The 17,984-nt window shown below is 27.3% G+C and overlaps 1 protein-coding gene across 1 annotated transcript; it reads right to left on the minus strand.

Moving 5' to 3' along the window:
• Positions 1-2,459: 2,459 nt before the first annotated feature.
• LOC107429211 (protein OBERON 3) lies at positions 2,460-7,031 on the minus strand. Its single transcript, XM_016039863.4, has 2 exons — positions 4,768-7,031; positions 2,460-3,185 (listed from the first exon to the last, which is right to left on the minus strand). Exons 1-2 carry the CDS (start codon positions 6,653-6,655, stop codon positions 2,578-2,580), a joined length of 2,496 nt encoding a protein of 831 aa, XP_015895349.3. The 5' UTR covers positions 6,656-7,031; the 3' UTR covers positions 2,460-2,577.
• Between the last annotated feature and the right edge of the window lie 10,953 nt (positions 7,032-17,984).

Raw genomic sequence — 17,984 nt, forward strand, 5'->3', positions numbered from 1 at the left:
CGAGTTTTTGGCAATTTTAGCATTTGAAATTGTGAGGGATTTTATACTGATTAAAGCACAATTAATTAATTATTTGTCTATTTATTCTTTTAAAAAATATTATTAAGCCTAATAAACTTTATAAAAATAAATTTTCACTATAACAGTCCCTACTTTTTTAATAGATTTTTGTTTTGACATTAATTTTTTTTTTCATACATATAAATCTTTACATTCGAGATGAAATCAAAAACTGTTTAAGACCATTTATTTGTTGCTATTTTAACTATTGAATACATGGCATGATATGAATGGATTTGAGATTCCTTGCTCTTATAAAAATGTAAATGATTCAAATACTTCAATAAACGTGTCACCTATTATTTTGCCTATTATTTTATCATATCTTAAAAAGTGATTTTAATGCTTATAGCATATATTTGTACACAATATACTATATTATCTTGTTGTATACTAAATAAAAAATCTTTTTTATAAGAATTTATTCTTTTAAATGACAAAACTCTATTAGTTAAAAATAAGACACTATTTAAATTATAGATTTTTTTTTTTTACAAATAAAATTATTGTCTTAATTAAATTAATTAGTAGACATTGGTGTAACTATATATTAAATGATTGGTGATAACTTTTTAAAAGGAATGATTAGTGAAAAGTTTTCATATTTTTATATGTATATATTTCCATGATAAAATTTAATGAATATTTAATTTAGTTAATATTTATAGGAATTTTCGTATTTTATTTGAATTTCTTCAATTTCTAATTAGTCTTATTTATTTATTTATTTTATTAATGCACTCTTGTAATTTGATTATACTGTTTTGTTTAATACCTGACACTTTTGGGGGTCTTATTCCATTTAGCTAAATAAATAAATTTTATAACATATATTTGAATAATTTATGAAAAATAGAACTCATCTTATTTTCCAAAAAAATAAATAATAAATATATATATATATATATAATAGATCCAATATAAATGATATATTGGAGAATTATACAAAACTTTTCTGCTATTAAATATTTAATTATTAATATACAAAACTTTTATGCTATTAAATATTTAATTATTAATAAAGATGCTATATAATATACTGAAAAAAAAAAAAATTTGATAATTTATGGTTTCAACCCTTAATTTGATCCTATTTATCTACGGCTCCCTATACTTATCCTATCTCCGCCTTTGTCTGCTCTCTCTGATTTGGTATCCCAAGACTATTCTCACAGTTCTGCCCTCACATCCTAATTTTTTTTTTTTTTTTCTTGTCAACATTTAGTAATTATTAAGTTCCAAATGTTGAACAATACTATCTCGGTATCTTACTATGTAACCAAATTTAATATATTTTAGTATTTTTTTAAGACACAAAAAATGTGAACTACTAGTTTTTTAATATATATTACATGTATATGTATTTTATTATGTAATAAGGAGGCAAATTAAATATGGTAGACTATAAAACTAATAACCAATCAAACCAATCAATTTTATCCAAGTCCTCAGGGAAATATTCCATCATCAATATTTGTCATCTTTATTAATATTTTCATTTACAAAAGAAAAAAATTATTAATATTTAAACTTATTCAATAGGTTGATATTTAAAATATTAACTTCACGGCATATATCTTAATTGATCTGTACTCATATCTTTTTTTAAATAATTATACAATAACAAATGTAATAAACCAAATAAAATTGAAATCACAAGAACTGGTCAGAAAACTAGGACATGTAGGCAGACCAACCTTACCACCACGAGATCGACCTTGCCAGAACAAAACCATTATCAATATTATTTCTAATTCAATACATTATCAAAATGGCCAAATAATCTCCCTAATGGCTGTGAAAAATAAAAAAACAAAACACTACAAAAAGATTTTTGTTGTGGTCCCTCAAGAGTACATGATTAGCAGGAAAATTCCCTCTCATGGCCCATCGACCAGCCTCATTATTCTCCCTCCACCAGTTTTCTCTCATGGAGAACTTCCAAGGCTGTCTATTGGTTCATCTTATCCTCCATTCAATTTCTTTATTACTTCATTCTTTTTCACTCACCAAGAAAGAATGATAGTATTATTACTATTGCATTAGTGATGAATATGTTAATGTTATCATGGCACACCACGAATAAAAGAGCAATAATTCTCTTCAAATTGCTTGGCACCTCAAAATATTCTAATCCAATCATGTGTTGGATTAGAGGAGGAAAATTTTGCTGATAAGAGCATGAATTTTCCATCCAATCCCACATTTACAAAGCAAAACCAGATTATTACTTGGCATTTTTTTATCTATTAGATCCATCAAATCATGCTGCTTCTAGATCAACTTTGTAACCCAATACCGCTAAAGAAATTTTGAATTCTGTTCTGCTTTTTATGTTCTGTCAGATTGTCCAAGGAAAAAATAGCTGAGAAAAAGAAAAGGTAAAATCTGGAAAATCATAACTAAATAACCATTCATTTTTAATTTTAAATAACAAAGCATTGTTCAAAATCGAAGTAAAATCAACAACTACATACAATTAGCAACATTGTTAATAAGAGAAAAAGAAAATTGAAATTACACCCATTGTTGTTTTGTAGCCTCCATTCTCTCCAACAGCCCAGAAATCTCAACTTGCATTCTCTTCTTCATGTTGTAATAATCATCATGTGAATTTTCCAAAACCTTGAGCTCTTCGAGTTTCTTCCTCCGCCTTTCATCTGTTTCCTGCAAACAGAGTTTGGCAAGCTTTTCAGAATATTCTTCTTCCAAGTTTACGGTCTTTGTCCGTATAATCCGTCGGTACTCCTCGGCTTCTCTCCTTGCTTCATCTGCCTTACTCTGGAACATTCTCGCTTCTGCTTCCTTGATCCTCACAATGCTTTCCAAGCTGTCATATCCAGCTGATTTTGGTATCGACCCAAACCTGAAATCATCTTCAGTGCTTACAATGGAAGCTTTGAGATCATTGCGATGGAGATCATTCCGGTGGAGATCACTGCGATGGAAATCACTTGACAATAAATCACGTTGTATGCTAGAACTACTGTTGTAAACACCATATTTTGCAGGTAGAGAAGTGGATTGCGGTAGAGGGATCATGTCTTTCTGCAATTTAGCTTGAGTTGCCACCAACTCTTTTGAGGATATACCAGAAGCAGGAAATTCTGATGCACCATCTGTGTCTGAATCAGAAAAACATCCACTGTTAGACATGCGAATGTTAAGAAGCAACACATACACAGAAATATGCATTCAAAACCACAAAAACAATACAGCCATTGTCATCATGTACCCTAAATAGTCAGATGGTGATAGAATGGTCTTGGTCTAACAAATGACACTCTCCAAAGGGCACAAACCTTGTACACATAATGTTATTTATGTTTGTCCACAACGGGACAACCTAGATGGCAATGAGCATCTGTTTGCAATATCATGTCCTAGTTTGATCAGGCCTAGGATCCCCCATCCCCAGTTTAACAAACATCTAAAAAGAAAAATGCATTTATATCCGGATTTATCTATTCATTTCTCCTATAATGCAACCACGATCTTGATCATAGCCATCATGACATTTGATTTAAATGGAAAATTTAATTCTAATGCCACTTAACTAAGTGGCTATGCTATTGAAGTACAGCACCAGTTATATATACAAGACTTCTAATATATAGGGTACATTGACTAACATTATTAATTAAAATCCACAATAATATATAATTCACTCAATACTACTCTATGTCACTGACTCTAACATCTTCTAACATCCTACATTGCAAAATTTATTTGGTCCTTTTGTTTTTTTGCCTTTTTTTTCTTTTTTCCTTTCCCCAAGAACAGAATAGTAGCCTTTTAGATGAAAAATAGCTAGAAAGGACACTCTAGTGAACGTTTGGTACTTTGCAAATAACCTGGTAGATTTTTACACGAAAAAATTCCCAAAGTAAATATCAAGTCCAAGCTACACCAGAAAAATGACTCCTCTCAGATTCTATACCAAGAGGAAGAAACAATACTTGCATTTCCCCGATTAAAAGAGAATTCTTGCTTTTCTTTTTCACTAACACATAATAGATCCTACCATACAGATCCTTGAATGGATATTGTGGTATTAAAAGGCCAAAGTAAACCAAGACTCTAGTCAACATGCTTCCTTTGGTGAAATCTATCTGAAAGACAAACCGGTTCTTTCTTCAAATTTAAATAGTCCACAAGCGGTTCAGTTCCTAAAAATGTCGAAGTCATGTGCTCCTAGTTTCACTTGTAGACATTGCTAGGAGATTCCATTGTGTCTGGCCTAGTGACCTATGTTAATCAGCTTCTTTTCTCTTTACCACATTTAGATATCTTAACTTTTCATTAGTTCTATTCACTCTTTCTCCTTTTAAACAATTTATAACAGCAATTTATGCATTAAAATCCAGTCAAACACAAATCACCAAACAATTTCAAACTTAGCTAACCACCACTGTTCAAAAAAAAGAAAAACTTAGTCAAACATCTCTGATAACACAAACAACATTCAAGCTTCTCCATTTAAAATACACTCCCAACAAGGAACATTTCAGTTTTCCAGATAAAGTTATTTTCTTTGAACCCAAAATGGTAATATGTGATTATTTAAAATAATCCAAACAAACAAACAAACAAAAAGTCGCACACAGTGAGCCGGAGTTATACATAGTGAAGCAAGCAGGAAGGCAAAGCAATAGAGGAAATCAAACATATAAAAATGAGAAGGCAGACATGAAGTTTGAGACTTACAGTTAAAGAATTGAGTAATAAAATTGCAAGCATCAGCAGGAGACAACAATTTCCTTTCGAGCTTCGAAATAATCTCCTCGGCCTTGACATGCAATTCCTTGCCTTTGAAATCATCACTTTCGCTAAAAATCTTCCTAACACAGTCAAGTTCCTTGATCAGAGTTTCTAGACCCCAATCTTTTGCACAACAAAGGAACACATCCTTAACAAAACCAAACATTTCCGAAGCATGGCCACACCCAATGCAATGAAACTGCATCTCAGTAGTTCCAGAGGGTCCCTTCAAGCTAGGACCAGGCTTAATAAGATTCCTTTGAATCCCACAAGCAGCATGGCACCAATGAGAACAAACATCGCAGCCAACCCAGCTACAGGTATTGTTAGCACAATCGAAATTCAAACACACAGGACACATACAGGAACTACAAAACCCCTTGTTCGCTGAGCAAATCTTGCAGTCACAATCATCAATAGGCAACAAACTCTTACAATTTACATTTCTACATCTCATGAACAAGAAAATCTCCACCAGCTCATTTGTGGGGAGGTGGTTTTTGCCAGATACAAAGCACTCAAGACCCATTTTCACCGCAACCAAGATTTCCAGCTGACTTTTCTGGCACTTTGAGAGAGTTTCCTTAGAAAGATCCGACCTTCTCTCAAGCCTGCTTTGAAGACTCATCAACTCCTGTTTCTTCTCAGGCATGGAAATTAGATTCTTCAAGTACTCCCTAGTTGAAACAAGTGTTTCATCAGGAAGCTCCTGAACTATTTGAGCCATTACAGGCACAGACTCGGTAACAATCTCCTTCAGAATTCTCTCAGGTCTAGAAAGCGACCTTACCCTCCCACCACCACCATCCACACCTTCCAAACCTCTAAAACTCTCTGAAGCTTTACCTCTAGAATCCCCTGACTGTGTATCAATCTTAGGCCTAGCGGGAAGCTCAGAAGGAAAAAACGAATGGTTATCAGAGCTTGTCGTCCTATATAGACTATTATTACAAGAATCTTTACGATTTCCCTGCATCAGTGAAAAAATCCCACCACCGTGATTCGACAACGTAACGCCGCCATCTCCAATCGGCTTGAACCGACTGTGCACAGACCCATTAGTCCCTTCCCCGCAATTCCAAATTTGGTCGTCTTTCCCAACCGAGTACTCGTAGTTTTCAGTCGAATTTCTCGTAAGCGAACAACTCGGATTGTGTGAAAAAGCGTGGGAATATGAGTAGGATAGTGAAGCTGTGGTGTAATCATTGGAGTACGTGGTTTGGGTATTGGCGGATGGAGGCAGAGATTGCATGCTCCGAGTGGGTTTTGGTCTACCCGTATTGTGATTGCCATTTTGAAGCGCATCCGAAGCATTGAGCGAAAGCGAAACGTTAGGCAAAGCTAGAGAGAGATTGAGTGTCTCCAGCTTCGGCCTCTTGTCTCTGTTTTCTCTCTCAGCCTCCTCTTCAACCTCTCGTTTTGCGGAATCCACCCTGGTTTCATTTAGATTGAGGAAATCTCTCTCTACCCACTTTTCATCTTGGTTTGAATTCTCAGAGACCAGGACTTCTTTCCCTTTGTAACTAAATTTCTCAAAGGAATTCAGCAGATTTTTCCCGGAAAACTCTTTCTCGGGAAAACCCAGTTTTGAATTATCGCAGAGATAGCTAAGGGTCAACTCTTGTGAACCAGGATTCCCGATTTTTGTTACCTTTGATTGGAACCCATCAGAACCCATCTCTGATTCTCTGAGAAAATCGATACCCTTTTCAGAAAAACCCATTTTCTCTTCAGAACGATTCTTGTTAAACTCAGAGATATGCCGAGTAAGCTTGCTCTGAGAACTTTCGTCCTCAGAAGCAAGACCATTAGAGAGATCTTTCTCACCAAACATAGCCTTATGATACAAAAGCACGAAACCTCAAAGAGAGAAAAGAGAAGCAAAACCAGATGTGAACAAAATACAGAAAAGGAAGAGAGAAAGAGAAGCAGAAAGAGAGAAGAGAAACGAAACTGGGAAGAAAGAACCAAGGGGTAATTTCGAAATTTGTGAGAATCTGAGGGTGTTTTGTGCTCAATTGCTTTGATTCTTCCCCCTGCAACGGCCGTATCTTTTCAAGCCGTTTGCACGAATAACTACGGCAGCATCAAACACCTTTTTCTGCAAAAGAAAATTACCAAAAGGACCAGCTGAGTTTGATGAATTTTCGAAAATGGCCCTTTGACCCTCTCTCTCTCTCTCTCTCTCTTCGTGGAGAGTGGGAAGAAGACGACTTTTTCGTTGTGGCTCTCTTTTTATTTTTATTTTTATTTTTCATTTCCTTTTCTTTTCAAATTGGTTTCTCAGGCTTGACTAATTTTTAACGTTTACCTTCCAAATAAAATAAAATAAAATTTCACAAATTTTTTTTTTAATTTTAACTTTTTTTTAAGTCCAAATTAGCATTCTAGAAATCAAAACAAAAAAGGGTTTTAAAAAGTTCAAATTCAAAATATTTCTAAAAATCACTTGCGTTTGTCCTCTTTAAGGTTTTTTTTAGTTCTCTAAAAACATAAATATTTAATTCCTCATGGTGTTTTACATGGTAAAAAATTATTATAATCATGCTTTAACAAAAAGAAAAATGATTATCATCATAAAAATCATAATTTTCTGATTATTATATTTTAATTAATATATATTTAAAAAGTGGAAGATGATTAACTAGTATCTCAATTAAGATCTTCTTCTTTTTTTCAGTCCAGAGCAGATTACACTCATAAAGTTGATGCACAACTAAGCCACTAATCTTAAACATTAATTTTAAATTATAAGTCAAATGCAATATCATCACATGCAGCTTCAAATATAGGTTTCTTCATTGTTCATATCTTAAATACCGCCCAGGATATAATAATAATAAAATTATAAATATAATATAACGCTATAAGTACTAAATCATTTGAAAAATGCTATTTATATCATTGGTAAACAATTATTAATAAAACCTAATAACATATCACAATTTAAATAATTTTTATTAAAAAATAAATTTTAATATAAAAATAACAAAATTATATATTTTTAACTAAAATTTATTATATAAATTAATGATCATCAATAATAATAAATAATAAAATTTAAAACATTTATTAAATAATATATATTGAAATATTATTTATTTAAATATGAGCAAGTTAATGCTTAAATAAATTAATAATATAAACCTATCAAACGTTGCTAAATTGCCGTCATATCATTTAGTAATTTAAAACAGTACTTTGTCTAGCTAAATCATGTACAGTTTAATACTTCAATCTACAAAAGCTCTCTTTTTTGACCCAAAAAAAAAAAAAAAAAACTACAAAACTCTTACACTTTTCTTTAAATTATTATTTAATCATCGCATCATATGCATTACATAAGAATTAAATAAAATAAAATAAATCTGCAGACAAAATTACAGAAAATTAGTGTGATTAAAAGAACAGTTAAGTGATAAAATGTTTTAATAGTTTGAGAGATAATGTGCAAAAGTATAACAGTTTCAAGCGTTTGTTTATTCTTTTTAATAGTTTTCTTTTATAGCATTTCAAATTTGAAGTGGTATTAACTTGTTCAGTTTATACATTAAAAATTATATAAATACTATTATCTTAAATGATAATTTCTATTAATTTTTTAAAAAAACATTTGTAAGGATATGATAAATATTACAAAAAAAAAAAAAAGGAAAAAGAAAAGAAGAAACAAGTAATGACATTAAGGAGTGTTATTTAGGACATTCCAACAATGAAGTCATTGGTTCCCAAAACAATAATTTCAAATTCAAATTTCTACACCCTTATTATTTGAAAAAAAAAAAAAAAAAAAGAGGAAAAGAAAAACAACATCAATAATACTGAGAGCAGAATTTGTGTGTGGGTAATTTTTTAGAATTGATAGTAATTATATGTGGTTTATCAATGTGGTACGCAACTGAAATAGTTGATGATATGCCTGAGAGTCAACATGATTTTGTTTGGTCCTCTTGCACTTAAAATTAGGCAAAAACTAATTCTTGCCGAGAATAATATTTTAGAATATTTATTAGGAGTTTTCTCACTTAAAAATTTAAAACGTATAAATCTGGAAAATTATAAGTCAGTAAGTCGACCACAACATATAGTTAAACTATTTTTTGTTATGACGGCACAGTGTCAAATTATGAAAAGAAAACTCAGGCCAAAAAGAAATTATGAATGAAATTGTTATCAACTTTTGCTACCAGAGTTCAAGTATAAGACACTAATTAATAAACGGTGGATTATAAACAAACATATATAATTTTTATGAAACTTTTTTCAATTGAAAATTTTAAATTTTAAATTCCCCATTTTATTTGTTTAGTTTAGAGAATCTACAATAACTTTGTGCATTTTGTTGCAATTTTTTTCTTTTTACCAGATTATAAATACAGATTCCATTTAAAAAAAAAAAAAAAAAGATATTCTTAAGAAGACGGTGCATTTTCAAAGTGTTCATTTAGCAAAATAATCCTTATGAAAAAAGGAATTTGTTTTTTTAAAAGAAATATATATATATATATATATACATTATTATCAATTTTATTCCTTATTTTTTTAGGAAAAAGATAGATTTACGTATCACAGATTAATTAGAATTTGTACAGTATCAATTTTTTTTGGTTGAGACATTTATGCCACATAAACACGGAAGTCATTCCAACTTTTATGTCATGCAGATATTTTTAAAGGTGTTTTTAATCTAGTTAATAAATTTGGGAATAGTATGCATATAATATGTGTAATATGTACTTTTGAAAAAAAAAATTCCATTTTCCATATCGATTTCAACCTTATGGAAAATATATGCAATTTTTTAAGGAAAAAATTTAAAACACGTATTAAACGTATTGCCAAATTATACAAGTGAAAAAAATACATATTTTTGGAAAAATAAATAATTTCAATTACTTTTTTCTCTTTTTAATATCTATATTTTTCTGCCATATTTTTCTAATTTATGATGTATTATACACTTACCTATTGAATTTATAAACTTTTTGTTTTCGTATTTTTAGTCAAAATTTTCTCCATATATTTAAAAAAATAAAATTATTTATATACGTACATATTGTTTATGTATTTTTGCGTATTTACTTTAACTAACTATGGTTTTTAATGGCTTGTAATATTATATTAGAGTCAAAACTTATTTTCCCTTGTAGTTGGATCATAAAGATATTTTGGCTATATTTTTGAAGACTAGAAAGCCTATAAAAAATTGAAGAAAAATTGAGGATATAATTTTGTTATTTTACAAGTATCAACTATTCTACCAAGACTTTTATGAAGAAGATGTGATATGGTAACATGTATTTATTTTATTGATTGAAATTTTAATAATCCCTAAATATATATAGGTGAACCGTTTTAAGAATTACGTATAATTAAATATAAATTATTCTCAGCAAATTTATTGGAAGATTAGCTAATACATCTAACATTATTCTTTATTTTTTCTAAAAATTTTACAAAAGTACTTCTTGAACTATTATTTATGTTTCAATTTCCCCGAAAACTTTTATCTAAGACCTCATTATGTAAATGGTGAAATCAATGAGACTCTAAATCTCTAATAAAGATGGAAGCTTTTATATGTTTGGATCAAAAATAGATGTAAATATTATTTCTACTATACAGATGTCGTTATAAAAATTCATGGAAATTAGTTATATGGATTTTTTTCTTTTAAAAAACATCTTTAATCTTTATTTGTAACAAAAAAATAATTTAATTACTTAAGTCCTAAGATTATTTTTAATAATCAAATATCATAAAAGAAAAATCAATTCCAAAGAAAGAAATTGAAGTTCTCATCAATAGTTTAACACTTTTCAAATATGACCTAAACATAATGATATCAAATTGCCTTTTTTATATATATATTTTTATTACAAACACAAAAATGTTTATAAAAAAATTTACCAAATAACATACATTAATATATTAGTAGTTGACATATTCATATAATTTAAATATGAATAAATAAATAAAAAATTAATTAAATATTTTCACTTCGTAAATTTGATGAATATTTTAGTAAATCTAGTATTATTGAATTTTTTTTAATTAGAATTTGATAGAATTAAACAATTAAATTTCAAACAATGTATTTCTAAAGTATAGCTTTTTTTTTGGGGAATAATATTGATAGAAATATAACATAGAAAACAAATTGTTTGATTTCATTCTTTAATAATATTTTTTAAAGAAATTTATGGTTAGACATGTTAGGCTTCATATCAATTTTGATTGGTCAATTTTGTAAAATTCTGATAACAAATTTTAGAGAGGGGACCATTTGAAGCCATGTCATAATTAAAGACATTGGGAGATACAAGGAGACCTTTTCAATGCATATATTAAATTAAAAGATGAAGATTTTTCAACAAAAAACTTAAATCAAACTCGAATATTAGACACAAGTAGTCACTAGTTTTGTTATTTTGATTGAATATAACTTTCTCAAATGCATAGAATTTCTATTTTATAAAATCACCATTAATTGAAAATAATTATATATTTCAAAACATTTTTTACTTTTTTTTTTTTGAGTGGATATTTTTTACTTTAAAAATAAAGTTAATATTAGTGTGATATTCCATACAACCAAATTTTTAGTTGATTGCCAAGTAAAGTTGACTTAGTTGAAATGACATTCAACTCATATTAAAAAATTGTGGATTTGAAACATTAGAATAGGAAAAATTATTGTAAATAATAAAATAATTAAAAAATCAATAATTTGTTTCAATATTTTATAATAATTTCAACTTTTTTTGTCATGCAGTGTATATGTATGATCGCATGATCACAATAAAAACAAAATAATAAAAAACAAAACATATTAACAAAATTGTTCAAAAAGATTCTACTAAAAATATATTATTTTCTTTTAGAAAACTATATAAAAATGTTGTACTTTTGTTTTTTCAAAAAAAACTCAAACGAATTAGACTGAGTGTAAATTAAACTCGAACAAATACTCTTAGAACTTATTACAACACTTAATCTTTGATAGCAAGAAGAATATAAAAGCTTGCACATTGGACTTTTAAATTTAAAACTCTCCATATTGAACTCTTAAGTTACAATTTCTTACATATTCTTACATATTAATTCAGTTTCCAAACTGACAAATAAAAATTAAATTTGAAAAATCAACTAGTTTCTTATTAATTAAATTTTTTTATCATCTTATTTATTATTTTTTTTATTAATCAATTTAGAAATAAATTTGTAGACTGAATTAATATGAAATAAATTAAAAATTGAGGACTCATCGAACATTTTAAATTCAAAAATCTAATATACAATTTAGCAAAATTATAAAATGAAAATGACCCTAAAACAAAAAAGCTTAAAGCTTTTTTTCTATATGTGTGTGTGTGTGTGTGTGTGTGTGTAAATAAACAAAGAACCCATATATCCCCGGCAGCCGTAGAATAAAATAAAATGTCATTTTCTTATTTTTTATTTTTTTGGTAATGGTAGAATAAAATGTCTTAGAATTTAATTTGGCCACTTTGAAAAGTTGCTTGAATCTGAATCTGAAACCAAGTCTTGAAAGTGTTTTGAAAACTGCGGTCCCAATTGAATCCTAATAAAATGTTTGATGGAAAAGGAAAGAAAAAAAAAAAATTGACAATTTTCTTCATTTCAAGTTTTCATAACAATTGCAGCCGACCAACTACTCTTTTATATAATATATATGCCGTGTCGCATCGGTTCAAACGGGCCAGTTTTTTTTTTTTTTTTTAAACTAAATTATATATAATTTTTTAAATTAAATTGTTTTTTAATTGATATTGAATTTTGCAACTGGTTAAAATGTTTGCTTTTGTTTTTTTTTTTTAACTAAATTGTATGTGTTTTGTTTGTTTCAATTGCTTGTCAATATTAATTAATAATAGTTAAAAAAATAATTTATTAATTAACTATGAATGTAAAAGAAATAAAAAAATAAAAATTTAATATAATTTTAAATTGTATTTTTATTTTTTTATAATTTTTTATATAAAAATTAAATACAATAAGAAACGGTCAAGAAGAAAAAGAATAGTTTTGTTCCTTTTTTTTTTTTGGTGGTGAATAGAACATTTTTGTTCCCTAGACCATACTAACAATGACTTCAATAATGTGAGAAAGCGAGGGCAATAAAATCAAAAATTTCAAAGATGATGTCATCATTGAGTATTTCGTTGACAAATAAAAATAATAAAGTTTAAAAATGCACTGATGAACTTTTTGAAAAAACTAAATATATATAAATGTAAATCAATAAAATAATATTATATTGATTTATCATATCATTTAATAAATTATTTATAGTATTATTGATATATAAATACAAGTAAGCTGCAATTATTACATTTTTTTTTTTGGTTTTTGTCCTGTGACCAAGTTTGAAACTTAGACTAATATTAATAAATTACTATTAACAATATTATTGCAATCCAAAACATAAACAGCCAAATTAGAATACATCCAAATTAATACCGTTAATAAAGGTACTAATTTGATCGAGCACATGGTCTCCCCAAACAAGTGGATGCAAGAATCTGTGTAAGAATTTTTATTTTATCAATAAAGGTTTCAAAAACATTCCGTCAAAATCTACATTTACATAAGAAAAACGGTATATGTCAATTATCAACTAATAATAATAATATTAAAAAGTCCTTATCCAATTACTTGTTGATACTTTTAGTAAAAGGTAATGTAAAAATTCAAAAAAAAAAAAATCCAGCTAAAAAAAAAAAATTGTCCTCTATACATTGAATCTTGCTCATATCAGGCACGGGTCCACTCTGCCAATATCAATCGGCTATTTAGTTTAGAAAATTTGCTTTTGTTTTTATATGCTTCATAAGTTTTTTTTTTTTTTTGAAAAATGCATGAAAATTTTAATTGGTTGACCAAGTCATGATATTATAATTTTAGGGACATAAATTGTTTGACAATTAAATATAGAAATAATGTTACAGGGACCAAAAAAATTATCAAAATTATAAACTAAATGATATATTATCCGATATGATTATTTATTATTAAATGTAAATTATAGTATTTTATAATCATTGAAGGTAAATACCAATAAAATAATATCAATTCATCGACAATCAAAATTTTGATTAATAAATTTGATAAATGTAAAATTATTATTAAACATATTATATCATAGCATATACTATATATAATTAGAGCATATTTAAGTTGAAATATAACATGGTAAATGCTAAAACTTATTATATTTCCAACTATATTTTTAGATAACCGGTTAAAAACATGCTTCCAAAATATATATTTGTCTTCTTATTAACTTTTTGGTGATACTTGAAATTATTGCTTTAAATAGTTACAGTTTTTGGACTCGGTGAGATATTTACGAAGTTCAAGTTCAGGACTTTGAGCCTAATTATATATAATGCTTCCAAAATATATATTTGTCTTCTTATTAACTTTTTGGTGATACTTGAAATTATTGCTTTAAATAGTTATAGTTTTTGGACTCGGTGAGTTCAGGACTTTGAGCCTAATTATATATAACTTTTTCATGTTGACTCACTCTAAAGACATGTCATGTATTGTTAGGAAAAAAAATTAAAAATAAATAGACATGTGATAGATGTGCGGCAAAACTGGAGTGTTCCAAATGACACATCAAGGTGATAAAGTCTTTAGGTTTTTGGCCTGATAATAGTTAGTTAATCAGATAGATGTTGTAGTGTGGTCAATTTTGAATTTTACATAGATTGTAAAACAAACATGCAAATGCAATTAGAGGTTAATAGGATATAAATTACAAGATAAAACCAATAATAATAATAAATAAATAAAACATTGATGCATGTTTGTCTAGATAAATATCATTTTGTACTTAAAATGCAATTGATGTTTGTTTTCACCAAAAAAATAATAATAATAATAATAATAATAAATAAATAAATTGTCACATGACTCACCACCCACACTTCCAATTGCAGAAGATATATTAATTATTTCTGGAATTTTAATTTTCTCTCCCTAAATATCTTCTTTTTTTTTTTTTTTTTTGGGGTGAATACTACCTAAATTTCTATCAGTAAGCTCTTTCTGTGTACGAATTAATCACTACAAATTCATTTTAATTTATTAATTTGTTGTAATCTTCTCCATAATGTGTTTTTTGATAACTTTCTTCATAATGTGATTGATGAGGCATCACGTGGTATCGAAGTTCCAAATACTTTTGGTGGTAAGTTATTAATAAATATTTGGGCAAGAGGATGGTGCCCCAAAAAAAAAAAAAAAAATTCTCTCTCTCTCTCTCTCTATATATATATATGGAAGCAAAAAAAAGAAAAAATAAATAATATATATATATATATATTAAACAATATTGAACTTTATTAATATTAATAATGTATAGAAAAAACGGACATCAATTAACTTTGACGTTGTTTTAATTATAATTTGCACATCATTTCATGAAGGCTAAGGATATTTTTTTTCTTTATTTCTGTCGATCAATGACATAATCCCATCCTAATATAAAAAATAGTTTTTTTATTGGATTTATTTTATTTTCTTATAATAATTTAAAATGAGGTGGCATCATAATTAATCATTCACACATTTGCTTTCTTTATCAAAAAATAATTAAAAAACACGTCTTTGCTTTCTTTGAAGATATGTTGATTTATAATTGCGATACATTAATTCAAAACGAAAAGTTAATGTATATTTCACAATTTGAAGCCTCTTAACTTTCCTAATTATATTACTGTGTATATGCAATGCATTGACTTGAAGTTACGAGCCTCTTAATATTTAATTATAGTCTTTCTAACTAATAATGAGTTATAAAAGGACAACAATATTAGAATTATGCTTTATATAATTTTTGGTAACAAAAAAAGATATATATAAAATATATATATATATATATATATATTTATATTTTCTATTCTAGATATATATAAATATTTTTTTTCTATTCTATTGACAACATAGTTAATACAAAGCTATAAAGAGTTTATATCATTTGTATTTGTACTCAATGTAAATTTTTAAGGATGAGGTATGATATTCTATACAATTCGCATGATGACTCTGAATTGAAATTATATATATATTTATATATATTTAAAAAAAAAAAAGGCATGGCTATGGTTTTTTTTTTCTCTCTTTTTTTTTTTCTTCTTCCTTTTAAGGTATATTTTAATATAACTTCTATTTTAGAATTAAGCTTATATCCAAAAATTGAAAGGTTATGGATTCAAAAAGAAATAAAACATTTGTTGTAAATGATTAAAAAACAAGTTAAGGGCGTTAACATGCATTAAATGATTTCTAAATAAATAAGGTAATAAGATTTTCAGAACAATCATAAATAAAGAAATAAAAACCATACGCGTCGAGTGTGGTTGTTAAAGTCAACGAACGCGGAGTGCCTTATAAGTCTTCTTAATTAACCCCTAGCATGCATGCAACCAAATTTCCCATCGTTTTCTGCTTTATGTATCAATATCTTCATTAATTGCTTTTGTTTATAATATCTTCGTCTATTTTCTTTTGGAATATGATATAATATCTTTGCGACCGAGGTTGTAGCTGAACTAATAAATTTAATGCTTTTATTTTTTTTCTGTTTAAATTCGAATCTATAATAAAACGGTAATATCAATTATTATTATAAAAAAAAATATAATATCTTCAATTACTTTCTTATTTTAATCTAATTTGGTTTTCCTTTCAAGGTTCATGGTCAATTTATAGTTCACGACCAAGAATACTCTCCATCAAAAAAATAATTAGTAGAGAAAATATTCCTTACTGCATCTCCAAGTTTTTATTTTAAATATAATAATTTTTAAAATAGAAAGGATTTGAAAATTTTGAAAAACTAAAAGGTGAGATTTTCTATAACTTCAATAATATACTCTATAATTATTCATTATTTTTATTTTCCAATAAACAATTACGATTTACCTTTTTTTTCTTCCCTCCAACAAAGTGATATTTAGACAAATAATATGAAATTATAATTAGTAAATCTAATTATAATTGTAAAAAAAGAAATTGTATTATAATAATGAGTTTATTAAAAGTTTTATATAGAAAGTAGATTTGATTTTCTACATTTTGAAAGCTAAATTTAACTTTTTATTTTTATTTTTCAAAATAGAAAATTTTAAAATTATAAAAAAGCGATATAATTCTTTAAAATTTTTTTTTTAAAAAAAGACAATATTCATAAGTTATTGATCATATATAAATTAGTAAAGAAAAAACATGTAGAAGGAATACTTATCAACGCAATTTTTCGTTGTTTTATTCTTGCCAACTATCAATTTAAATTATTTAATCTACAATTTTTATTTTTTATTTTTTTGGGGGAATGTTTCCACTTATAAAAAATGTTTTCCCAAAAAAATCAACTTAGTAGGTATTAACTTGGGTTACCTGAGTTTATAAAAATCTTTTCCTTGATGAAATAGCGTGTGCTTATTTCTTGGGTTTGAATCTTTTAATATTGGGAAGGAGAGAGCTGTGAAAAACTCCAAAATCATGTGCTTTTTTTTCTTTTCTAAGTAAATACAGAATGGGAAAATTCTAATTTATGATATTTCTACAAGAACAGTCATGTGCTCTTCCCTGAGTAGCAAATTAGTGATTTGGTCAAAAAGTGAGGGTATAATGGAAGACGGGAAGGCTTAATTTGTATTTTCATTATCCAAAAGGCTGATTTAATTTGTCTGCCCCGTCAAACACTCATCCCTAATCATTTGCATTAACGCGTTGTCTCTTTGAAACGATCAACCTTCATAAACTAGTAATTTTATTTATAATTATTGTTAACAAATTTTATCAGCTTCTTTATAATAAAATTAAGCAAATTGACTCTATATAAGAATGCAAGCTCAGCCTTCAAAAGTTGACAAAATGGAGGAAATATAGCAAGCTGTTTACTCAAATTTTCATGTAGCTATGTGTTTTTCAAATTAAGGAGGATGCCATGGATGGAAAATCATGTATTTTAATTACTAACTTCATTTGCAAATTGGCAAATTAAAAAATATAGATCTAAATGATGGTGGTGGTAGAGTTTTCCAAATAATTTTGTAGAAATCAGTCAAAAGTAGAACAAAATACTTTTTTGTGAAAATGCTTACGTTGGTTGTTGGTAATTTTCT

The sequence above is a fragment of the Ziziphus jujuba genome, chromosome 12, assembly GCF_031755915.1.
Source record: "Ziziphus jujuba cultivar Dongzao chromosome 12, ASM3175591v1".
NCBI classification, from domain to species: domain Eukaryota; kingdom Viridiplantae; phylum Streptophyta; class Magnoliopsida; order Rosales; family Rhamnaceae; genus Ziziphus; species Ziziphus jujuba.